We start from the raw sequence: 27,790 nt of genomic DNA, 5'->3' as shown, positions 1-27,790 counted from the left end.
ATTAAGAGCATTTCCAAACTACACATTGTTAAATTCCTCAAAGGCCATTTAAAAGGACCAATGTATTATTTATCATGTCAAACTTTTCTTTTAAAAAGTCAGCTTCACTTTAGTCTAGATTTAACAATCACTCATTCCATTGTAGTAGAGTTATTCTTTTTTTTTTTTTCCACAAGTAACTATTGCACACTTACTATCTGCTGATTGCTGGGCCAATCACTGAGAATACAGTGGTAAATAGAGAATTCCTACAAAGTTCACTACACTCCAGCAAAGACACCCTATGAAAATAATATACATTTGCATTCTGTGTTGAAAATGATATAAGACAAGTTCAAGTTTCTATGGGAACATATAAATAAGACCTAATGTGATTTCGATGGTCAGAGAAGGCAGTGTTCCCAGTGGCTTTATATGCAAACTGAGGAAGCTAGCCAAGAAAAGCTAACAAGAGTTGAAACAATACTCTAGGTAGAAGAAACACATGCCTTACGGAGGAAGAAGTATGGTGTCTACTTTCAAAGTCAATGTGGCCTTCAGGCACAGACTAGGGCACACAGTGAGACTCAGGGTAGTGGGATCAAATGTGCACAAACCTAGCCTCTCTTAAGGATGTTAGTCTTTTCCTCTGGAGTAGCCCCTGAATCATTCCAAGAAAGTAGGTGTGACAAGGTATGAGTTGCATTTATAAACAGTCCTCTGTTTATAAGGTGGGAAATGAGTTGAAAGGGTTAAGAGGGGGTGTGGGGGAGACAGCAGGCTGTAGAATCTAGGTGAGAGCTAGTATTAAGATATACTAGGAGTAGAGATAAAAGAGGACAGGTCCAAAAAATATTTAGGAATCAAGGAGACTTAGTGTTGGGTTAGAAATAGGGGGTGAGTACAGACAGTCAGGATTAGTGAGATTTTACTTAATTAAAAAAGAAAAAAAAAAACAACAAGAGTGTATTCATAGGACATCTGTATTCACAAAAGCTAATTGATGATTCAGGTTAATTACTGTTCTCCACATGTTGAATTTCTGACATAGTTTCTGTAAGCATAATTCAGCAACACAACAATGGCAGAGACTGTCATGCCAAAATGAATTGCTAACATATGCAATTAAAATAAATGTCTATGAGACATAACTGTCAAAATAGTAATTACGACTTGGTGAGCTAGAAACAGTCTGAAAAGTTATTTGAAATTAAATTCCTGTCCTCTACATAGAGTCAGTATATTCCAAACCAAGGTACTTAAAAAAAAAAAAAAACCCTAATCAAACTCTTTATTACTGAATATTCAACAACATGATTCAGATAAATAGTATATAACTGGGAACTGTTTTGAGTAGTTTAATGATTTTGAAATCATGTTCATTTGAAATATATTTCAATTTTGAAAAATAATGAAGAATAAATCACCCTCAATTTTAAAAATCTACGGTCATTTATGCCATTCATTATGTGTAAATAAGTTTTCTAAGATAAGAGCACACTACCAAAGACAAAGTTAGAACTATGAACATATGTAGTAAGGGGCATTTACTAAGTAATCTAGTAGATTTGGGAAAGTATAAAATTTTTTGGGATATGCATGCAATCAAGAGTACCAGAGGTATTTCTCTGTTTAGAGGGGCTAACAAGAGATAAAGAGTCTTTACAGGTAAATAAGCAGAGTATTCTGTAAAAATATTACTCGAAAATTAATAATCTGAGCCATACTTCTACAAATCTTAAGGAGGTATCATAGTTCACCAATTCCAAGACTCAAATTTTTATTATTATTATGTTGACATTTTAACACCTCTAAAATCAAGATGCCTCTTATGACTGATATTGTCTTCAAACGTTGGGAAGACAAATATAAGGGACAGTCATTACATCACATAGTTGCAATTACCTGCTCTTGATCATAGCTAAGCAAACTGCTTCCCTCCTGACTGAGCCATGTACACTGTTGGTCCAGTATGTGTTTCATTTAACTGCTGTTTAAAATATCTTTGGCCCTTGGGGCGCCTGGGTGGCGCAGTTGGTTAAGCGTCCGACTTCAACCAGGTCACGATCTCACGGTCCGTGAGTTCGAGCCCCGCGTCGGGCTCTGGGCTGATGGCTCAGAGCCTGGAGCCTGTTTCCAATTCTGTGTCTCCCTCTCTCTCTGCCCCTCCCCCGTTCATGCTCTGTCTCTCTCTGTCGCAAAAATAAATAAACGTTGAAAAAAAAATATCTTTGGCCCTGCTAGATGGCTGGATTGGTAGAGCATGTGACTTTTGATCTCCTTGAGGTTGTGAATTCAAGCCCTGCACTGGGTGCAGAGAAAAAAGAAAAGAGAAGAGAAGAGAAGAGAAGAGAAGAGAAGAGAAGAGAAGAGAAGAGAAGAGAGAAGAGAGGAGAAGAGAAAAGAGAGGAGAGGAGAGGAGAGGAGAGAAAAGAAGAGAGAGAAAGGAGGAAAGGAAGATGGAAGGATGGAGGAAGGAAGAAAGAAAAAGGGAGGGAAGGAGGAAGAAAAAAATAGAAATAAAATAGCCTCAAAATGTCTACAGTATAATTAACATAAAATCATTAAAATAAAAATGTATTGTTTATACTGAAATGCATGGCAACAAAGAACAGGATATAAATTTGGTCTTACTAAAATATTCTTTGTTGGAGAGATGACCACAATTACTGGCTTTCCTGCAAAGCAACAAACATGTGCCCTACGAAATATAAGAAAGATATCCACAATTACTTGAAGCTATGTTATATTTTGTTACTGATATCTGTGCAAAACAGACTGCCTCACATGCAATTCAGTTTAGGTTAAGGGAGGACTAATTTCAAAACAATAAGAGACAGATGTGATGACTTCATGAATTGGGTAGGGATATTATTAATTAAATTGCCATAATGTTATTGAATGCATTTTTTTCTTTCTTAGTGATAAATGAAATGATGGTACATCTTACAATAATGTCATACTAGATTCAGTGGAATTTAGTTATGAAACAGTTAAGAACTGAAGGTGGAAGACAAGGGTTCTAGTCTTAGCTCTATAAATAATAATCCGGGGTAACCATGGCCCAGTTTGTCCGTAACCTCGCGGAGAAGGCCCCGGCGCTGGTGAACGCTGCTGTGACTTACTCGAAGCCTCGATTGGCCACATTTTGGCACTATGCCAAGGTTGAGCTGGTTCTTCCAACCCCTGCTGAGATCCCTACAGCTATTCAGAGCTTGAAAAAAATAGTCAAGAGCGCTCAAACTGGTAGCTTCAAAGAGCTTACAGTTAAGGAAGCTCTGCTGAATGGTTTGGTGGCCACTGAGGTGTGGATGTGGTTTTATGTCGGCGAGATCATAGGCAAGCGTGGCATCATTGGTTATGATGTTTGAAGACCAATCTTTAACATCTGTCTGTATTTGGTTTGTTATTTGAGTGTTTTTGGACAATATGTGATCAGACTGGTATTTGAATAAAATAAGATAATGTATCAAAATCAATGTTTTCTCTATCAGACACTACATGGAAGGGTCACAGTTTCACTTGATAATAAGAGGAGTTGTCTTTTGCTTTAATACAGCTCTAAGTGCATGTCTTTTGCTTAGCCTAAAATCAGAAAGGATCTATGTGAACATACCAACCTGGGGTATGCATTTATGAGGATAATTTGAACAACAGATTAACATTCTAATTGAGTGTTTAAAATAGATGATAAATTTATTTCCAGAATAGGGAAAGTCTTTCCAGGGAAAGACTTGGGAAAACTAGAACTTGCTACAGTAGGAAAAATAGTAATACCACATGCCAAACTGATATGGTTAAATTGTGTTAGTAATACAAAGAACAAAATTTGGATGGTTTCTCTTTGGATGTAGAAAATCAGAGATAGAATTTTTTGATAACACCTGTGTTTATAAATGCTGGAGTACTTGGTGATATTCTCAGTATCTCTGTAACGTCTTTAACCACAGGACATAGCAAATGAGAGCCAGGATGTACATTTTTAATCTAATTTTGATGTGTATTATATTATTAATCTATTCTGTTTTTTCCAGTTTTATGATTTTTAGACCCTATCTTTGCAAAAATAAGATACCCTGTGGGTATTTAAATAGCTACAATTTAGGGGCGCCTGGGTGGCTCAGTTGGTTAAGCATCCGACTTCGGCCCAGGTCATGATCTCACCGTTCCCTAGTTCAAGCTCCGCGTCGGGCTTTGTGCTGACAACTCAGAGCCTGGAGCCTGCTTCAGGTTCTGTATCCTCCCCCTCGTCCTTTGCCCCTCCCCCACTCACTCTCTCTCAAAAATAAATAAACATTTAAATAAATAAATAGTTATAATTTAGTATCATCCATGGGTCTAAATAATACATTATATCCTGAAATAAATAGAAATGATTGCCATCAAAAAAAATAATAATAATAATCCAGGACACCATGAGTCAGTCTGTTAATTTATCTGACCCCCAGTTTCTTCACTTGTAAAATATAGAGATTGGGCTAGTTCACTGCTAAGATCTCTGACAGGTCTATGACAATATATGTTTTTATTAATTTTAAATTCTTGCAATAAATTTATCTTAAAGGTATATACAGGAAAACTTGATCACAAAAATTCCTGTTCATCTGAAACACTAATAAACATAAAATAGAAGTAAACAGTAGTTTTTTTCCTATAAGCTTAGTAGTCAGGGTTTTAAAATTAAAAATGGCAGTAGCCATAAAAAATGAGAAACGAGCAAATAGTAAATGTAATACTGGATAAATGAAGATTTGGTCAAATATTTTAAATCTTCAGAATAATGTAGAAATCACTATTGTTCATAAGAGACTAAATGCAATGGAAGAGAAAGATCAAATCATAATTTTAGTTTAAAACATACTTGTCCTTGAGTCCTCTGAAAATTTGTTTAAATGTATTGTAAATGTTGTGCCATGTACTTCAATAATATTCAGTTTACCAGAATATTTAACCTGAATACCATATTATCCAATAATTTTGAGTAAAGGAAAAATTATTATAAAGCACACTGATATAAAACCTTATCATCAGCTAAAAATTTCTGTAATAATATACCAAAGGGGCATATATCAAATTTCACTGTAAAATCTCATTTAACAAAAACAGATACTATGGGAAGTGATAAAAGTCTGATGAGGTTAAAAACAATGTGGTAATGGAGAAGTTTTTGGCAAAAGTAAGCTATTAACTTTTGGCAAAGGTAAGCTCTTTAAGTTGTGCTTAGAAAGTGGTGATAATTATGGTGGATAATTGCACTAAGATATAATTTATCAAAGTCATTGAAGGTTTATGCAAAAGTATGGAAGGCCAAACAAAGTTTTTAAAATAATAATTTGAAAAAAATGAGATCAAGGGAAATTTTACATGGATATATTTATTAGTTTATAATTCAAGAAACAGTTTAGACTGTTTCTTTCTCATGATGGGTTGTGAATTTTAGTACTTTTAGTTTTAGCATAGACCATTGAAGGAAAATCAAAACCATGTATAGCAGGAATTTGTGAAAAAGAAAATACATTGTTTGAAGAGGCAGAAACCAATTATAAAATCAATCTTAATTTGGTATATATAATGATGTGCATGTTGAACTTAACAATGAGATAGAAACATATATTAGTATATGTAGTCAAAGATTAATAGCACTCTTACACTTGATGTAAGATGGAGCATATTAATTCAGCCTGGAGTTAAAGATATTCTTGTATTACTTACACTAATTATTGGTAAAACTGACTTACGTTTATCCCCAGTGGTGGTGTTCTCCGTATATCCCCTTTATTTTACCTGTCAGAAATATTATACAAGCTCATCAAGAGCCACCACCTTCTTGCCATAAGCTAGTGCAGAGGAGGTATATTGGGAGCTAAATCTCTATGGATCTCTCCCATATCTGTACATATTGAGGCAGAGATACTAACTACTCTATAATAAACAGCTTGGGAAGACAGAGTTAATACCTCTCATGGGTACAGAGGGCAAGTTTATTTACTGTCCACTCTAATCAAGATAATGGCTCTCTCCATAACACAGTTCAAGTAGATTTGCTTAATATCCATTATAAAAGATTCAGACTTCCTAAACTCAAGATTCCTCAGCTGTGATACAAGCCAACTGTATATACCAGGTGGGCTTATCCATGTTATCCCCAAAGCACTTGGTGACATAATAAAGTTGATGCCACTTGCTGTACTGTGAGTAATAAAGTCTTTTTGTCTGGTCCAGGAGTTCATTCCCCCTGCCAGAATCTGCCGTGAAACTGTTGCAGGCTAAACTGTGGGCACGAAAAGTAGAAAAAAATCTCATACCCTTCACATTCTTGGTACAAACCCCAAAATTTCTCATCATAAGAGAAATGGATTAACTTTCCTAGAAATTTTTCTATTTTCTAGGTATTTTAAGATTACAAAGTAGTAATTGCCCTCTTCGGCAATTATTCATAACTATATAAATAATATGATTAATTTCATGACCATTGATTTCTGAAAAAATATAATTACTGGTCACTTGAGCCCAGATGGGTTAAGACACACACCCCAAAACAGATCAAACCAGGTTTCCTCCACCAATTTGTTGTCTCCTTCTCCTCTCCAGCTCAGCTAGTTAGGCTTATATCCATGTGAGGGGGAGAAAAACTGGAGTGAAAATTTTAAATGCAGGCTTGTTAATGTAAACATCGAAGAGAAGTCATTTAGCATGTCATTTCTGAAATGCCAAAACAAATGCATATCAGATCCATGGATATTCATTGAGTGAAAAGCCTATTAACTACTAAATTACAGACTCCTCTAAATACATTCCCACATATAACTCTTTTGGAGGAAAACACCCAGTGTCACATTTAAGATGTACTTGTGCAATGTGAGAAATCATTAAAGCTGGGCTGAACATGGCAGGGTGAGAGAAGGGTAACCTGAGAAACAAGGAACTGGATCTTTTAAATAAGTCTACTCTAGTAGGCTTATGTTAATGGTCAAGTTCCATACACAAAGCAGCCAGATAATAAACACTTGATTAAGTTGAAGATGACAGATATACAAAGATAACCTGACATTTCACCTTGATAATTTGTTGATATTTTGATAAACCTTCATTACTGAGAAAATCAGTTAGAAAACAAAAGTCTACACTTACTTAATGAGCACGGAGTAATATATGGAACTGCTGACTCACTATGTTGTACACTTGAAAGTAATATAACACTGTATTTTAACTACACTGGAATTAAAATAAAAAAAAAAAAAAAGTCAGCATTCAGGTCCTAAACCAGACATATAATGAACTGAATGGCTTTCTACAGTTTAAAGGTAAAAATCATCAGTTGACAAAGTTTCATTGCATGGGTTTTTATTATATTGATAGAATGTATCTAAATTAGTGTTTATTACTCATGTTTAAAATCAAACAGGTAAATCACATTACTACACTTTGATTATATCCTTTGCATATTTCCAATATCTGACATATCAAGATAATTATGAATTATGAACCTCAATGAATCCTAACCTGAAACCTTACTGTACTCCTCACAATCCATGCAAAGCAGTACAAAATTCAAGAGAAATTTAGCCAACTGCTATGAAGTAAGAGAGAGGGCTAAGTTTGAAAAGGAGATAAATAAATGATAATGAGGGATGCCAGAGTCATCTTTTTCTCTTTTTAGGTGGCAGGCAGAAATACCATGGGCCACTCTCAACTACTTCCGTATAGAAAAGCCCGTGCCATCCTTATCCTGAATATTACAAAAGCACATTGTCAGACTGAGGAACCTTGACATTCTTCAACATTTAACATTTATTATTTCTTCAGGTAATCAAATAAAATATATCCCCTCTCATTTATGGCAGGCATTTAAAACTGAAAAGCAATGTGTTTATCAGCAAAAAATAAGTTTAGAATCATGACTCTCCCATCTATGTTCTATTTTCAACTGCAAGAAATAAAACAACAATTGAGAAAGAACTAATACGGCAGGAATTTAGTGACAGACAGCAGTTGCATTGTTTCACATTAGCTGTTCGAACAGCCATCAGGCGATAATGACTTTCAGTCACTATTAATCAATATATTATTCAGTTGTAATTTCCCATAAGTCATTGCTATTACTACCAGTAATCAAGTTTCCTCCTTTGTTGCTTGAAATTAAACCTGAACAAGTGGTATGACTAGTTAACAGTCAATCTTCAATAGCTCCCACCAATAATTTACCACTTTGCACATTAGACTCTATTAGTAATATGAAGGCTGTGTATATTTTTTAAGCCAGGTGAGCTGCTAAGTAATTGACAAATATTATTCCCCCTACTTTCAGTGAAGAACATTATGCTGCCTAGATGAAGTTAGATTAAAATCAATTAAAAAAGATAAGTTGGCTTTGTTTATCATGTATTTTTATAATTTATCTGACAGCTGTTCTCCTGAATACTACTCAAGGATGCATATGAAGCAGATACAACCCCTTTGAATAAATTGATGCTTCTTTAAACTTCTTTTTTGGAATGTATTATGCCCAAACAAGGGTGGTAAGTTAATTCAACAATAAGATTCAAGATGGCACTAAAAACTTCCTGATCTTCCAGATTTTGTACTAATGTTTAATTAGGTTTAACTGCATGATTGGAAATAGTGCTGTTTCAGCATCAGCATTAGGGAGGTCATACTTTTGAGAATGCCATTTAACAGGAAAACAGTAACACAACAAATTAATATCAATAATGTATGTAGTGAAGAGACTGAACCACTTATCTCACACAAGATGCAGGAATTCCTGTTTTAAAGCAAAATAGGGTTGCCTGGTGGTCACTGGTTTAAGCATTTGAATCTCAATTTCGGTTCAGGTCATGATCTCACGGTTCCTGGGTTTGAGCCCCACATCAGGCTCTACACTGTCAGTGCAGTGCCTGCTCCAGATTCTTGCTCTCAAAATAAATAAATAATCATTTTTTAAAAAAATAAAGCAAAATAAAATAAAACATTTTTGCTGGTCCTTTTACTTAGGTTGGGCAGTACCAGCTTCTGATGCATAGAAGCAGTATAAACACAAAAACTTCCACTACTAAAGGCCACTCACGTTCATTACCAAAGTAAAGTTTGTGTAGTTCCATGTAGTTCCACATATGTATAACTATAGTGGCTTCATTAAGTGGCTTACTTCCATCTTTAATAGAGTCACCTTTTTTACAAGGCCAGTTTTACATCTGACCTATCACTTGATAAAATGTGTCCTTCACTATTTAGATACCACCCTTTTACATTTCTAGACTATAAACGTAAAGCTTATTTATTTAAGCTTATTTACTTTTTTTTTTTAGTAATCGCTATACCCAGTGTGGGGTTTGAACTCACAATCCTTACATCAAGAGTCCCATGCTCTTCTGATTTGCCACTCAGGTGTCCCGGAGACATAGATTATTCTGTATGGTTTTAGTTTCCTAAAATTTGCCTAACAGCCCATTAAAACAAAACTTTAGTTAATATAACTAAGACCATACAAGAGAAAGTATCAGTATCCTTATTTAATGTCTTCATGTCCCATTGTAAAGAATGGATTGTAATAAAAAAAAAGAGAGAATGGAACTCTCTTTTTCCCAATTCTCAAAAATTATCAATTAATTGTATCTTGAAAACTCTTGCTTTGGAATACTTATAATAATAGCTCATTGTGTATAATATGGAAATGGACAAAAGTCTCCATTCAAAGACATGAAATATGCCCACAAAACAGAGAGAGAATTGTATAATGTTTCAAAGTTTGTCATTCAATAAATTTTCACTTTCTTTGCAGAAAAATGACTGATATGTAGAGCAGCAGGAAGAGAAATGTCTACTGTAAATTTACTTCTGACTCCTAAGGAAATATTGTTTGTGGCAATGACAGAAATCTCAAAATAATAAGAATATTACCTATTGAAACGAGGGGAAAAAACAAACTAAAAACGAAGTATTTGGTATACTGAACCACTATTTTATAATTTGTGAAACATTTCACAAAATGGATGCTGCTACCTGAGACTCTAAAATAAATAAAGTGTTTCTAAAACTGCAACTATAGATATTTAATTAAAAATATTCCTAAAGAGGGGTGTCTGGGTGGCTCAGTGGGTTAAGCGTCCAACTCTTGATTTCAGCTTAGGTCATGATCTCATGGTCACGGGATGGAGCCCTGCTTGAGATTCTCTCGCCCTCTTCCTCTACCCTTATTATTTACATATGTGTGTGTATATACACATACACACATATGTAAATAATAATCTTAAAGAGGAAAAAAAGTAAGATCACTGAAAAAAGAAACGCTATTTCATTGCCTGCTTTCTAATAAACGACCCATGAAAATATGGCCATAAAGAAGCAGGAGCACAAAAGAAGGAATAAATAAAATCAGAAGCTGATTAAGAGTTCTTCCAGGGAGATTATAGCTCAAAATGAACTGGGACTTATTACAAATACTAAGGACAACAATTTAAACATAAAAGACATGATTTTAAAAAGAAAACAATCAAGGAAGTGATGGTTCCACTACAAGAATCAGGTGACAATATAATATTAACACTTGTTAGATCAAGACTTTAACTTCTTAGCTGTGATTTTCTTCTATCTTCTCAAAGAAAATCTCAAATTAATCAAATATAAACTTAAAAATTATGAACATATCCAATCTTTTCCTCAAGTGGAATATTTTAAATATTACTTTTTCTTTCTTTCTTTTGCTGTTCCCCTGCTAGTCTAAGTCTTCCATCTGCCCAGGGACTCATTAAGAATTGTTTTTGATTCACTGCAAAGAGAAAAACTGAAGCCTGGTCAGTTTCTGACATGAAAATATGATTAGGCAAGAAGCCAAAAGCTTTAAAACCAGGCAACTCTCTAAAGAAAGCATTCTCCTCCTTTTGCATGTGAAAAACCGAGCTTGAAAAACTGAGCTCAGAGTATTAGCTAGACTGTAGAGATTTTCTTCCTCATCACTAATGCTTGGCTAAAGTTAAAACAACAGCAACAACAACAACAACAAAACACTGCCCTTTTTCCATCGTGTACAATTTATTGGAAGGTATATAAAATGATGTGAAAGGACATATGTTCTGATTTCCACTTTGTGGGTTTGACCTATAAGGGTTGAACCCAGGCTGGGGGCTCTTTCTGAGATATCCATCCTGGCCCTGTGAGGAGAAGGCAGAAGAGAGAAGGGATAAAGGAAAAAAAGAAATCTGCTCTTGAGATAACAGGGTGAGTTAATTCAATAGTTCATATGGGTATCTCTGAGTTACACACCTGTATTCAAATTTCAGCCTCACAACCAACTAGTCAAGGATCTTGACAAAAGCCACCTATCTATCCAAACTTCAGTTTAGCAATATACAAAATGTTAGACCAATACCTGGCTCTTCCCCACAAACTAAATGAATTAACGTATATGCAACAAAGATTGTATTATTTATGATGTCAACTCCCCCAGAGAGAATATGAAGAGAAGAGTTTGTTTGCTAAAGACGTTGGCAGATTTGGCATGCTACAAAGTATAGGTGGTAACCAGAGAGAGGTGAATTGCTAGGTAGAACACAAGAGGAAGAAATTGAAGCCCTGGGTAATTATAAAAAAGAAGGTGTAGAGCAAGTGGGAAGAGAGTAGGCTAAAGCCCCTGAATGAGCCAACACGGTGGCAGAAAGCTACATAATACGTAACCTCTGGGCACACAGATCCCTACATGACCTGAAAACTCCCAGAGGGCTCAGTCTAAGTGAACTTCACCGGAAATCAGGAAAAGGTGTTCAGTTTGCATCTGAGTTTTTGAAGGCAGCTGAGAGGACACAGAGGTAAAGAAGGCCGTATGAGTGAGCTCTTGTGGGCCTCAGCAGAAAGCCTGGAGAGAACTTGGACATTCCAGGCCATGGAATTAGAGGTTAATCCAAGTTAAAAATAACTGTGAGATGTAGGACTGGAGCCCCACTAACATCTAAGACTGGGGTTTACACATGTAAATTGACTTCAAAAGATGGATGATAATATCAATGACAATGACAACAATGAGGATGATTTTCTAATAAAGCAGGTAATTGATTAAGTAAACTTGCAGACCTGGTGTTCATTAATTTAAACAAGGCATTTAATTAAGTCTCTAATTATATTTTGTAGACAAAGTAATGAGACAGAGGAAAATAAAAAACACCCCAAGAGTCAGGAATCAATACTAACATTTTGTACCCAAACGATGCCAATTAATGAATCAATCTGAAGTTGCAAGGAAAGTGGTACAATTTGGGGTTCTGTGATTTATGTTGCTGTTTACGTATTTTCATCAGTGATTTGTAAGAAAGCTATAGAAAGCAAACTTGTCAAACTGCAGAGAATCCCAAACCAGGATAGAGGATAAAGGTATTCAGGATGAGATCACTGGAGGTAGAAATTTATTTTTTCAAATAGGCAGCAATATAATTAAAGCTCTGCATTTAGATTTTAAAAATCAATGGTACGAGTGTGGGGGTACAATTATCTAATTTGATAGCAGCTCACATTAAAAAAAAGACAAAAAAAACCTGGGCTTTAAGTAATTACAAGTTCAATGTGATATGGTTGTGAAAGGAGTTATTGTCATCAAGCCTTCATCAATATCACTACCAACTCATGGGAGGCAATTATCTTACCTCACCCTACAATAGTTTATTAGTCTTAGTTCTGATTCCTGTGCTGTAAGTGGAAATTTGGATGATGATTAGTGGACAATCTATGGGAAGTATAAAGTCTTAAAACTATTTGAGAATATTTGAGGGAAGTGAAAATATTAGTTTGTTAAATATGAAGCCTTGCATAAATACCTAGTAGTTGAATAACTTGATCATCTGGTATTTCTCTTTTTAATTTTTTGAGGATTCTCCATATTGTTATCCACAGTGGCTGCACCAATTTGCATTCCTACGAACAACAGTGCATGAGGGTTCCTTTTTCTCCACATCTTTGCCAACACTTGTTCCTTGTCAATTTTAGCCATTGTGACAGGTGTAAAGTAAAATCTCATTTGGCTTTAATTTGTATTTCCCTGATGATTAGTGATGTCCAACATCTTTTCATGTGTCTGTTGGCCATCTGTATGTCTTATTTGGGAAAACATCTATATAGGTCTGCTGTCCATTTTTTTAATTAGATCATTTGTTTTGGTGTTGAATTTACCTAGAGAAAATGAAAACACTAATTCTAAAAGATATATGTATCCCTATGTTTATTGCAGCATTATTTACAATAGCCAAGATACAGAAGCAACCCGTGAGTCCACTGATTGATAAATGAATAAAGAAGACGTGGTGTGTATGTGTATGTATGTGTGCGCATGTGTGTGTGTGTACGTGTGTGTGTGTGTGTGTGTGTGTGTGTGTAAAATGGATGTGGTGAATAGGTACATATAATGGAATATCACTCAGACAAAAAAAGGAATGAAATCTTGCCATTTGCAACAACATAAATGACCTGAAGAGTATAATGTTAAGTATAATAAGTCAGAGAAAGATAAATACCATATGATTTTACTCATATGTGGAATTCAAATCGGTGATTGCCAGAGGAGAGGTAGGTGGGGGAAGGGTTAAATAGATAAAGGGGATTAAGAGTACACTTATTATGATGATCACTGAGAAATGTATAGAATTGTTGAATGATCATTTTGTACACCTGAAACTAATATAATACTGTACATTAACTACAATTGAATAAAAAAAGAAAAAAAAAAGGAGTGAAGCCTCAATGAGACATGCAAACTTTCTTCAAATAAGTGAGTTTGTTGTGCAATATATTTGTTCTTTGCTTTGCTACAGAACCAGCCCAGGTGACATGTTAGGGGAACTTATCTGGCTTAGCCCAGTACTGCCAAAGGCAGTGAGAATAAGAGTACGAAATGGGGCTTGGGAGCATCCAACAGTTAGGCATTCAGCCCATCATAATTTAAGTATCAACAGGCATTTTTGGGTACCCTCTGTCACCCGCTGCTTGGTAGTAAGCTGGAGTTGATATACAAAATACATAACAACTGTATGGCATGAGCACAAACCAATCAGAACAAATGCCTGATCAACCAGAAAAAAATGTCGGCCACAAACAGCAATATGACCACCCCAGTATATCCTGCATCTAAATTCAAGATTATCAGCCAAGGGAGGGGCGCCTGGGTGGTTCAGTTGGTTAAGGGGCCAACTCTCAGTTTTGGCTCAGGTCATGATCTCATGGTTTGTGGGTTCGAGCCCCAAGTAGGGCTCGCTGATGACAACACAGGGCCTGCTTACAATTCCCTTTCTCTCTCTCTCTCTCTCTCTCTCTCTCTCTCTCTCTCTCTCTTCCCCTACCCTGCTCATGCTTGCTCTCTCTCCAAATAAATAAATAAACTTTAAAAAATATATATTAAAAAAAAGATCAGTCAAGGGAGCGAAGGTCCATGTGTCATTATAACACACTAAGACAGCTGCTGTATTAGAAGTTTGAATGAAGAGTAGTAGCACTCCTGGAAAAAAAAGGAAAAGGCTTAACCATCAAATAGCATTTTAGATGGAGCTTTATAAAACTAGATGAAACAGGTGAAAGGAACATCATAGGAAAAGTCAAGAAACTGTAACAATATTTGGTATGTCCAGGGAACCTTAAGTATATCAACATCACTACATTATCACTAAGTGGGAGCAAGTGGCAGGTGTCTGATCAGACAGACAAGATTAGAAAGGTAAACAGAATCCAGGTCATGAAGGTTTATGTGCACTATGCAAAGAGGTATGGATGCTATTCCTTGGGCTTTGGCGAGCCACTAAAGAACCATGAACACGAAAGCAACACGATCAAAATTATTCAGCAGAAAGACTAATGGCACTGAGAAAGACAAACTAATAAGGCTACTGAAACCACTTAGGATTGGTCTGAAATAGGGAAATGGCATAGGAGCAGAAGGAGGAGATGAACATCAAAGATATCAGGAAGTGAGGGGCACCTATTCGGATAAGCGTACGACTTCAGCTCAAGTCATGATCTCGTGGTTTGTGGGTTCAAACCCCGCATTCTGCTCTGTGCTGACAGCTCAGAGCCTGGAGTCTGCTAGGAATTTTGTGTCTCCCTGTCTCTCTGCCCCTCCCCCACTCATGTTCTGTGTCTGTCTCAGAAATAAACATTAAAAAAGAAAAAAAGATACCAGGAAGTGATTGCTTAGCATTTATTGACTCAAACAGGATGATGCATAGATTTATTGCTTGGTAAACTAGGGCCACTCACTGAGATAAGAACATAGGGTGGGAGGCACCTAAGACAGACTGGTGAAAATAACAAATTACAGATTTTGAGTTTGAGCATTCCAACAGACATGAAGAAGGAAGTATCTCAGAGAATTTGAGAGGTGGCATCTGAAGCTAACAATTTCAGACTAGCTATAGTATCTAACAGGTATACTGAAGAAGAAAAAAAGGACTGAGGCTAAAACTAACTAAAAAAAAAAAAACTAACACTGAAGAAGTGGATTGAAAAAGAAATGCCTGCAAAGAAGTCTAAAGGCACAGCTTTGTAAGTGTGTAGCCTTGGGCAAGTCACTTTGCCCCAGTGAACTCTAATTCCTTCACCTTATACATTGAAGATAATAATACAGAGCTCACAGGGTGCCATGAGTCTTCACTCATGGTTCCAAAGAGTCAGTTCTCTTCTCTCTTTTGGGGCTATTTCTAGCCAATCATTGACTAGCTAAAGTAGACTAGCTAAAAGTAACTCATTTAAATTCCAACTTGAACATTTCTCATAAAAAAAAAAAATAGGGGCACCTGGGTGGCTCAGTCTAACTCTTGATTTTGGCTCAGGTCATGATCTCACAGTTCCTGATGGGTTTCACAGTGTGCTGACAGCAAAGAGTCTGCTTGGGATTCTGTCTCCTTCTCTCTCTGCCCCTCCTCTGCTTGCTCTCTGTCTCACTCAAAATAAATACAGTAAACTTTAAAAAAAAATTAACAAATTTGTGGTATAAGAAGAAGAGCACAAGTTCTGGAGTCCACTGGATCTGGATTCCTGATCTGACTTTGGACACTTTATGTAACCTGTCTAAACATGTTTTTTTGAGTTATAAAATGGGTGTAACTGTTCCTGCCTCACAGAAATTCTGTTGCTTAATGGCAAAAGCATAGCAGTTCATCTCTCTCAGTGTCTGCAATTCAGCAGGGATGCAGTTAAGTCTTAGTTCCTCCTGGACCACATCTCTGCTTCTCAAGTGTACTGTACCAGACATAATACAAAATTTCCTTAATGACTCCGTGTTATCATTATGAACATCAGTTAATGCTACGTGTCTGAGATGCAGATGCAGCTGCGAACGTAACAGAACATCAGGCGAAATGAGCCACTCATGTAACACCCAGTTGACTTGCCTAATTTTGTCATATGCATGATATTGCATCCACAGCAGCTTGAGATGATTTACCAAGCACCAAAAAATGTGAACAGCTGCCGTTCTAAGATTTGATACCATATAAGCGAGATCAAGGAATGTTACAGTCATTCATCAACCTCACAAACGTTTGTTTGTTCTTTTACAGATAACACAACTTTCTCATGTGTCTCGCCTTGTCTTTTACAAATGAAGTCCGGGATATCCGTGTCGTACCACACCATTCTACAACACTGGAGAACACAGCTCTGACAACACTTTTGAGATGATGACTGCATTACAGACGTCAAAGGATCTGTCCTAGATAAGTGCCCAGCCCAATCACAGTCTCCTTTGCCTCAGCAGCCATATTTCATACCACTGTGACCCTATCCTGGGCCTGTCCCTGGGTAACTACCCCCAGAATGAGCACCAGATGTATGGCCAAATGATTCAGTGTAGCCTGTGACTTAGCCTATATAGATCTGAAAGGGTAGGCGAAACTATTTAGAGTCATTGTTTTCAAAATGCATAAAGGGATGCACCAAGAAACTCTGCAGTGCACTAATGGTGAAGTAGTGTCATGTGTAATCCAAGTTTGGAAGGACCTGTAAAGATATACAGAGGAGGAAAAGGATGTAGTCACCCGATCTGAATAAACAATAAGTTAGATGTACAGAGGGAGACAGAGCAGCAGAGAGAAAGGGAGGACAAGAGAAGGAGAGGAAAGGGAGGAATGGGGGAAGGGGTTAGGGAAGGAGAAATTTTAGAGAAAGATGCCTTGAGCCCCAAGGGCTTTAAAGATCCCCTTCCACTCTGGATTTTTCTTCAAAATACACTGCCTGTTTTCCTTACATAACTCAAGATGATCTTTTTTTCATTCAATTAATTTAGCCTGACGGATACATTACAATGGTATTAAAAGACAACTTCTATGCCCCAGTCAAGTTCATCTTGTATAATGTGCTGAGTTGCAATGGTTGCCATGGCTTTGATTAACCTTATAGATTAAGTTCAGGTAAATCTCCTCCACTACCTGCTCCCCTCCCCCACCCATATATCACATAGCAGAGACACAATATTCCTTTACAGAATCCTGGGGTGTAAATAACTAATGTTCTGGGGTTCTGTGTTTTATCTCCTCAGAAATGCCACTCTACACGCTCCTTTTCACTGTTTCTCTTTCTCCACTGCTGACGCTCCTCCTCGCCCACTCTCTTCCTTCTTTCTCCTCTGCTTTGCTTTTCTGGGTAGCTGCTACCTCATCCCCATCCTTGAATGTTTCTAGGGTTTCATAGGTCCTTTAAAAATATCGACAGCCAATCTGTGCACCATCCAGAGAACCTTCTCTAATCTTCACAACCTGTGCTCTTCTCCATCGTTTCTATTTCTTCTGTTTCACTGCCAAGGTACTGGTTTCTAGATTTTGTTTGTCATCCTTGAATCCTGAGAGATTCTGAAAGCCTGCTTTGATTCAGGCTAGGCTCTGAACAGGTGTAATTTCTGACAGTGAGAGCTATCAAACAGCAGCACTTGCTCCACTGCAGTGAGTAGCACGTGCCTGGCCATGTGCGCGGTGTGGCCGAGAGCCGAGGATGGGCCCACTCACGGCTCCAGAGAGACTCCTTAGCTGTGAGTCTTATTAACATATTAACACTTTTAACCTAAAAATATCAGGCAATATCTTTGTGTGACTCAGAAAATCCAGATGAAATGTGTAAATCGAGGGTTCCAGGCCTTCTCTGAGGACCTGACCAAACAGTGGCCTCCCTCTGGAATAATCCCTGCCAGAAATCATAAAGAAAAGGCAATGGCATGAAAACCAAGGTTGAATATGACCTTGTCACATTATAGCTGTATATTTCTCAGGGTCTCATCACAGCCTTTTATTTACATGTTTGAATATGCAACTTAATCTTAACTAAAGGGACAGATAACCCACATCCCACAACCTTTGCTCTACCACCAACCAGCCACACGATACTTGGCTTACAAGTCACTTACAAGCTGTAGGCATCAACTGCCTAATCCCTTATTTCTTTTTTAAATGTTCATTTATTTTTGAGACAGACCGAGACAGAGTGCAAGCTGGGGAGGGGCAGAGAGACAGGGAGACACAGAATTCAAAGCAGGCTCCAGGCTCCAAGCTGTCAGCACCAAGCCTGATGCGGGACTCAAACTCCCAATCTGTGAGATCATGACCCGAGCCGAAGTTGGCTACTCAACCGACTGAGCCACCCAGGCACCCCAACTGCCTAGTCCTTTAAAGTGAGTGGATGGACCAGATATTTATCATCTTAGAGCTTTAAGATTTGACAGTATACATTTATTTGGTTTTCAGTATAAGAAGAAGAACCTCTTAGGAGAAGTTATTATCCTATATTAATTAGCTTCATTAAAAGTGCTATAAGAGCTAGAAATTTTTGCATGCAAGTTGTCTGAAAACAGAGGCAGGTAAGAATTTCCTATATTCAACATAGAGAATCAAAATTTATTTAGTTATTTCCTATTTAGCACCACAGAATTTCAGGTTTTTTTTTTTTCCTTCTGCTTACTGCCCAATTTTATTTCAGAAACAATACTAGAAGATTGAGCTCAATCAATGTCAAGAAGATAAACTGAAGCAGAGAACATCTGGAACCCTCACTCCCAGGATAGCGCTGCATGAGAATGAAGACTGGGTGGAGAGCCTCACTAGCCAGATACATGTGGAAGGTCTGCACATGCTAGTCTGTATGACCCCTCCAAAGTGCAAGTTTTACCTGTTGCATGGCAATCTCTGCCCACTCCATGAGTGTAAGAAGGAGCGGGTTGCTCACGAAATAAGACTCACAGCTAGTCTGACTGGGGAAAGCCTGGCAGTCACTGAATCATATTCTGTTAGGAGGTGGGATTCATGTATTAAAGGTCATTGCTCATGGTAGCCATGAAACATATAATGCAGTTAGGCCTGCCTATGTTCAGGTATGAGAGGCCACTCATTATTTTTAGTCACCTGTTAGGCAGGACCTCAACCTAAACCTCTGTACCCTCCAGGTTTTCTGATGTTGGCGGGGTGAATCAGGTGAAGCCTGTCCCGTAAAACAGGCCTTGCCCACAGATCTGATCCAAAGCAGCTAAAAGGCTTCCTGGGTTTGGGGCAGAAGCCTCGCCGTATCATACAATTTATCAGGGTCCCATTTTATGAGGGAAGCTAACATTTATGACAGCCAATAATAAGGCTGGTACTTTCAACTCTATTTTATTTTTGTATCCTTTCTTTATTTCATTCAGGAAATAAAGCAGGAGATATTTGGTATTTTCCCCTCTACCTCAATTTCTAACTTACCAGTATATTTGGCATTTTCCCTTCTACCTCAATTTTGAACTTACCAGAATAAGAAATTTGAGAATCAATACTAAGACTAGAAATTCATGGAACAATGTCGCTTATGTTGCCCTGTGTTTATTACTGAAGCTTATCATTGTGACTACCCTTGCTTTATACACATGGCTGAAGTTAATCAGTTTATCAGAACTTTGCATAACTAAAAAAGCCAAGTTTCACATAAGGAACTAACACTATGTTTAAGAGTTCTTTGGGAATAAGCACCAAGTATTGGTGGATGACATTAGATCAGTATTCTAAATTCAGTTCCTCTTTATCTTGGTGCACAGGAATAAGGAGAACAGCAAAGAAACTAATCTCCTGATTCTTAAAGCTTATTCACAAGCTCTTAAAGTGACCAATACATGATCACAGTACATGGCTCTGTATACCTTTTCCTATAGCCCAATATACATAAAACTTACCATTTTAACCATTTATACATGTACAATTCAGTGGCATTAAGCACATTCACAAATGTTGCATAACCATCACAACATCCCAAACAGAAACTCTATACGCATTATACAACCTTCTAATTGCCCTTTCTCCCAATTCCTAGTAACCTCTCTTTTACTCTCTGCTTCCTGAATTTGCCCATTCTAGGTGTTTTATAAGTGCAATCATAAAACATTTGTCCTTTTGTGTCGAACATATTAGCATAATGTTGTCAAGGTTCATCCACATTATAGCATATATCGAAAGTTCATTCTTTTTTATGCTGGAATAATATGCCATTGCATTACAAACCATATTCTGTTTATCCACTCCTCTGATGATAGACACAGAGGTTATTTACACCTTTTTTAACTACTGTGCTATGAACATGTGCTTTTAGCATAAGGCTGCTATGAACATGGGTGAACAAGAACCCATTTAAGTCTCTGCTATCAATTCTTTTAGATATATACCTAGGAGTAGAATTTCTGGATTGTATGGTAATTCCATGTTTAATTTTTTTTTTGAGAAACTGCTGAACTTTTCAACAGTAGCTGTGTCATTTTACATTGCCATCAGTAATGCACAATGGTTACAATTTCTCCAAATTCTTGCCAATATTTGTTATTTACTATTTTTTGATAATAGCCATCTTAATGGGTTTGAAGTGATTTATATTTTTTTTACATAAGACTTCTGATTAAGAAGGACGCTGATAATTACTTACCCAACAAATATTTCTTCTTTCCCTTTTTATAAAGAATTGCATTTTACTCAGGTATCAACTATATTCCCAGCTAGATGGTGATGCTGTTTAGTCACTTAGCTCACGCTATTCCCTATTACTGATTTTGGTCCAGGGTGGATTCAATCATACAAAACTGAAAACTGAAAACTGAAAGCTTTTTAGGGGCTTGAAAGATGCCCCATGATCTCTCTCTCTCTGCACATCACCACCACCATCCCACATATACATACTCTATAAATAGAAAACACACTGTCACGGTTTTTCCTGGAGTCGTCTTACAACTACAAGAACAGCCAGCCTGAGCACAAGTTTGAAACTCCAAAGATGACAGAGCAGAAAGACAGAAAAAGTGTGAATCCTTGATGATATGCTCAAGTCAAAATCACTCAACCAGAAACTCTATGCTACCCATGATGTCTTTTTTTATGTTTATTTATTTTTGAGAGAGAGAGAGAAAGAGATAAGTGCAAGTGGGGCAGGGGCAGAGACAGGGAGACACAGAATCTGAAGCAGGCTCCAGGCTCTGAGCTGCCGGCACAGAGCCTGACGCGGGGCTCGAATTCACAAGCCGTTGAGATCTTGACCTGAGTTGAAATTGGCTTAACCAAACGAGCCGCCCAGGAGCCCCTACCTGTGAGTGCCTTTTTATGTGAGATAATAAACAGCTCTATTTTAAGACAGTGTGAGATGGAGTTTTTAATATCTGAGCTCAAAATCATCCAAACTGATCTGCTTTAATCATAACAGGGGACATTAAATATGGGCCAGAAAAATGGACTGAAGAATAGAGTAGTGGCAGATTATTATTGATGAACAGATAGAGGTGAAAGGCAGCCATACATATATAACATAAAATTTATGGCGTATTTGTGGCTTACAAATGAACAGAAAAATAACAGGAACCAATCCCAAAATTAAGAGGAAATTAAAATACCAGGAACATTAACTCTATGTCCTGAGTTTGTTTAAAAATTCAAGGATGAAAGAGAAGTCATGTTAAAACAGGCAGAAAACATGGGGGTGAGACAGCATGAATCATATGTCTCCTAATCTCTAATACATCCCCAACTTTCATGAGTTGATTTCATTTTATTTTAAATTCAATGACTCAGTGTTTTATTTAACTATGTTCTCCTTTGTGCAAACTATTATCCCGAAGAGAAGCCTGGAACAAGCCTTTCCTTCAAGTAGTTTTTATCAGAGTATATTGGACATTCATGTAAGATGCAGGTAAGAGTACTTCCCTACCATTCCAAAATTGTGTGGGGTTTTTTTTTTCCCCTCTACTTCTTTGCATTCTGTCGAGAGATTCACATGGAGACAGTCTGCTTCTGTCACCACTGTACAGTTGATTCTTCTTTCCTCTCTTCTGGTACTTGAAATAAATGCCAAGAAACCGAAATTCGGGCAGAGCAAGGGGTTCACGCTCAACAGAATGAACGCAGTGGCTTTCCATTTCAGGTCATTCTGGGGTAGAAAAGGGCAAAATATAATGGTCACCCTGAAACCATTCTTCGTCACTTAAGCAGGACACCTCATTTAGAATATGCCATTCAGATCAACTAGCTCCACATATGTCAAGTCACAATGCCCCCTAGGAAGCACTTAGTCTAACTAATAATATGATGATATGCACTATCAGGGGATGCAATGGAAGTAGAAAAAGCTGAGATATAAATGACTCTGCTAAATGTTCTGGTTTGGATTTATGATATACAGGTCAAGTATCACTTTCAAGGCACTCAGAAAGCATTAAAATAGAGAAAATAATATCTCTTCTGGGTCTTATCCTTTCAATGCCATTCAGCGGATTGTTCTTTAAGGCCAGGTCTACACTTGAAAGTGCATGATCCAGCTTGCCCTTCTATAGCTGCTGTTTCACTCTCCACTCTGTTTTAAAAGCAGGCAGAGCTGAAAATAGCTCAAGAATGCGAAGCCTGCATGACGGTGCAGTTACCATTTCAAACATGCACGGAAACGTTAAGCCTAAGGCTATTTTTCTCAAGTGTGAATACTCCCTCAGAGAAATAGTTAAAATTTCCCCCTAAATATTATCTACAAATAGAGGTCATTAAAAAGGGAGTTAATATATTGGGATCATTTGGCTTCGAATTAAGTTGAAAGACAGTCCTCAAACCAAAGGAAACAGCAATGAGCTATTTGTTTTTTTTTTTTAATTTGAAAAAGAAAAATACTCTTAGATAAATTAAAGGTATTGCATAAGAATTTTAATACTGACTGCATATTTTTAATAAAATATGTCAATAATATCTCTGAGGGATAACTGAAGGGGAAGACAAAGAACCAGAAACAGAAAATTGTCCAATGCTGATTTATTAAAGAAACAAAGCTTAAGCATTATCAAGTTTCAGACAGAGCTCTGCATCCCGCCCTCTATGGTTCTTCTGTACATTTTCTGGTAAGACTTAACATTTTATCTTTAACAAAAAATACATATTTAGGGGTGCCTGGGTGGCTCAGTCAGTTAAGTGTCCGACTCTTGATTTTGGCTCATGTCATGAACTCATGGTTGGTGAGACAGAGCCCATCGGGCTCTGTGCTGACAGTTTAGAACCTGCTTGGGATTATCTCTCTCCCTCTCTCTCTGCTTTTTTCTCCCTCCTCTCTCTCTCTCTCTCTAAAAATAAATAAATAAATAACTTTTTTAAAAAGCATATGTTTAAAACTATCAATCCAAAAAAGGCCTAACTGAAAAGTATTTCTAATCCATAGAAAAACAGAGGATGTGTTTGAAAAATGTATGGACTGAAGATGTGAAGTCAAGCTGTCATACATGACCTCTGTTAATCTTTATAACTCACATGATATGGTGCCTATGTTTCCTTTATATTAAATTGGTATTATTAAAACTAAAATTGTGACATATATACATTAAAGAAAACATATTATCCTTTAAGTGACATATATACATAAATAATATGATTTCTGTGTCTAGATTGCTTTTCCTCTTGGTATTTACATTAAGAAACATTTATAGAGCACTTCATTTATCCCAGACACTATTTTATACAGCATACAAATATTCACACATTGGATCTTCACAATTACCCACTCATTGTACAAATAAAGAAACTGATGGGCAGTAAGTTTAAGTAATTTTTCCAAAGTAACAAAGCTAGTAAGAAATAGGGCCAGAATTTAAGGCCAACTCCACGGTCTTAATCACCCCACTATGACAGGCTTCATTGTAGCCTCTCAAAGAAGAAATAAATGATGGATAATAGGACAACAGAACCAAGGTCTAATTTTGATTTATCACTAACTACCACTTAACCTTAGGCAATTTCCTTAAATTCTCTGGACCTTTTATTCCTCAGTAAAGAAATGGAAGGTCTTTATTAAGATCTCTTTTTCCTCTAACATTCTAAAATTCAGAGCCATTGACCTTCAATATATTGATAATACTTAAGAGTATGGGCAACATAGTGCCAAAAACCAGGGGATGTAAAAGCTGAATATACCAAGAGCTGATCTGCTTCAAAATTAATGTCCTTTGGGGGCGCCTGGGTGGCGCAGTCGGTTAAGCGTCCGACTTCAGCCAGGTCACGATCTCGCGGTCCGGGAGTTCGAGCCCCGCGTCAGGCTCTGGGCTGATGGCTCAGAGCCTGGAGCCTGTTTCTGATTCTGTGTCTCCCTCTCTCTCTGCCCCTCCCCCGTTCATGCTCTGTCTCTCTCTGTCCCAAAAATAAATAAACGTTGAAAAAAAAAAATTAAAAAATGGCTGCTCAATGTAAAGCTAAGTGTAAGACAGCACTACTGTAAAGAGACCAGGTGAAGAAGCCAAACACTTAAACTAGAGCAGACAAGAGTGAGCTTCTTAACCATGGGAACTACAGCATGTCATATCTGAGCACAGACCTTGTGACTGGATACTACATTTCCACTAAATGTCACAAATCCAGAATCACTGTTACAAACAGCTTAGAGAGAAGTACTGAGCAGTCCATTCTTAAGTGGTCACTAGGGACAGAATACACAATGTAATTAGTTAATCAAGTCCTGTGTAATGCCAAAAGAAATCTAAAGATGATCCAATAACTAACTACATGACAGTTTAAGTAGCTTGGTTGTTCATTAAAATGATATCAAACAAACTTGCATTCTGATTTTTATAATGTACAGATTTTAATATATAGGCTCACTTGAAGGGAACGCCAATATCATACAGATATTTGCAGTAAATCAATATAATCTGCATTATAGTACATTGCCGGGATGAAGCAAGAGCATCCATTTTAATGATCTCCCACTGTGCCCTGTTATTAAGTTTCACTGACTAAGTATTTTCAGCAATATTTTCTTCTCCAAAAACATGTCTACACAACTGCAAAACAGCTAGTCGATATACTCAATTGAAAAATAATTTCATTGGGGCAACTGACAAAATATTTTACTGTTCTGAAAGAGCTGACCAACTGATTGATTTTCCTTTTTACTAAATTGATTGGCTATTTTTGTGGATAATTCCATCAAAAATTAACTTTATATACTTCTTCCTTCTTTCTACTCAACATGTTCTGTTCAGAGAGGTTAGTTTTTACTTCTCTTTTTATATGCAACTTTCATTATTACACTATAATTAACACATGTTTGTTGTAAGACCATAACCAGACACAAACATAAGCCTGGCAGCATTTTCTATTTTCCCTCCACACTTTTTCCAATATACATATATTTTTACAGGCTTTAAGTACCAAGGTATGTACAGTTGGTGCCTTTGTTTCCTCTTTAACATTATATACTGTCCATATTCCAACTCTTTGATGTTCTTTCAAAATATTTTAGTGACTGCAAAATAGTCTATCATATGGAAGTAATATAACACTCTATTAATATATATTTATAAACAAATCATCATCTATTTTTTCAGAGGTTTCTAAGAATAAACACCTATATCAAAAACTATGAACATTTTTGAAGATTACATTAACTTCTGTCAAATTGTCAACTTCAAAGTTGTATGGACATTTACTTTCACTAACTGACAGATACATTCTTCCCCATCTCTGAGCAGTATGTTTCTGTCCTAATTTTATGATTAAAAATTATTTAATCTGCCTGTATTACCACGAGTGAATTTGAACTATTTCATTGGTACTAACCATTAGTACTGTTTCTTCTTGGAATTGCTTATATCCTTGCCATCCTTGTTGTTTTTTTTTTTTTTTTTTTTAACTGGGAGTCTTTTTTTTCTTTTGATCATTGCTGATACAGGTGGATTTTTCATTCCTCATTGGCTAATGTGGCTACAGCACCACAAAGTAAAAGTCTGGAAAAGGACTTTGCCCTTAGACAATTTTTTTAAGTACCATGTTTTTGGTTGCTTTTCTTGTCTTTGTGTGTAAAATGCAACATTCATACAAAGAGGCAATGATGAACTATAAAAAGGACCTCTGACTGGCAGGCAAAGTTAGTCTATAAACTAATACAAAGACAGTATCATATAGCTCAGCAATCCAAACATGTCTTTCTTGAACTTCATTTCAACAGTGGCTGTTCTCATATCGCAAAGAATATATTTCCCTCAAATTTAGAATTTAGAAATTCATTGCTAACTGCTCTTAAAACCCAGTGGCCATGGTCATTTTCCTATCATGTTCTTTAATACTTTTAGGCTAAATATTAACTAATTCCAAGCTACCACTCCCTGAGAAAACTAAAAGGCACACAAAATCTGATCAAAATTTCCAATCCAAACACCTTATTGGTTCCCCTTTTCAATATCAATGTGTCAGAAATGATTAAGATATAATTACTGTAGAGGGACCATCAGAATACCTGATAAGAGATAAACACCAAATCTGTAGGAAGCCACACTGTGTAACTGCTAATCAGAAGCAAATTTGATACAAACTTACCCCGGAATCCTATCAGAAGCCAGCTGTCCCTGCAGCCTGATTAAAAAGTAAAATCACACCAGAACCTTTTGACAGTAGAGAAAAAAAGGCATCCAGCATACCGGGCTTGGGGATAAATATGCATAACCAATGCTAATAAAAATGATGTAAATAAATCTTTAAGAACATAAAATCAAATAAGGTATTTAAAAAATACTATTTTTGAGTACATCACCACATCTTTCTATCTTTTAAAACTGAACCAAACCTTGCAAACTGAGTAGGTTAGAACTGCTTCCTATTTGCACCTGGGATAATGAGAACTAGAATTGGCATATAGAACAGGTATAGATAATCAACAGAATGAGCTGCATTTTTAATATAGCCAATTATATAGAAATATAGATGCTGTTAAAACAAATGACCAAGGTACAACTAAGACACTGCTGGATGCTCAGCTACAATAGTAATGTCTAAGGTACAATAGCATACTATATTAATTTTATCACAGATTTAGCCACCAGTCTCTATAATGGGTTGGACAAATGTTCATATGTTTTATCTAATATTATGGCCAATGGGCATGAATTGTTTGAAATGAATTCCTTTTACTATCTGTTAATTGTTAACCTAGAAAGTTTCTGGACAGATTATCAGAAATATAGGAATGGAGTGATAGCAACCAATTTTGTCATTACCTACTCATTGCTAAATGTCTCTTACTCAAGCCAAATCACCAGAGCAAAAATTGAACTAAAATCAAAATCTTAAAGATTCCTTTAGGAAAGCTGTTAGCCCACAGCATAAAGAGTGTGTGTGTGCGTACGCAAGCACACACACACACACACACACACACACACACACACACACACACACCCCTTATTTGAAAAATCTTTTCACTATCTACATTCAGTCTTGCCAGTAACATCTAAATTCCTATGTTTGTTTCCTTAAAAAGAAGAAAGATAAGTCCATGTGATAAATACACACGTGTGCACAATCCAGACAAAACAAAAAGTATCAAAGTTTCACTGGCTTAG

At 36.7% G+C, this 27,790-nt stretch overlaps 2 protein-coding genes across 6 annotated transcripts in view; one reads left to right on the top strand and one right to left on the bottom strand.

Annotated features, from left to right (window-relative positions):
* NKAIN2 (sodium/potassium transporting ATPase interacting 2) overlaps nt 1-27,790 on the bottom strand; it is a 996,706-nt gene that overhangs the window by 876,488 nt on the left and 92,428 nt on the right. The window lies entirely within an intron of this gene.
* Nucleotides 3,010-3,458, top strand: LOC121030004 (ATP synthase subunit g, mitochondrial-like). Its single transcript, XM_040474540.1, has one exon. The coding sequence runs from the start codon at nt 3,039-3,041 to the stop codon at nt 3,348-3,350; it is 312 nt and encodes a 103-aa protein (XP_040330474.1). The 5' UTR covers nt 3,010-3,038; the 3' UTR covers nt 3,351-3,458.

The sequence above is a fragment of the Herpailurus yagouaroundi genome, unplaced genomic scaffold (assembly GCF_014898765.1).
Source record: "Herpailurus yagouaroundi ecotype Mexico unplaced genomic scaffold, PumYag 139, whole genome shotgun sequence".
NCBI lineage: Eukaryota > Metazoa > Chordata > Mammalia > Carnivora > Felidae > Herpailurus > Herpailurus yagouaroundi.
Note: the sequence above shows the minus strand (reverse complement) of the source record. Positions and strands in the feature narration are given on the sequence as shown.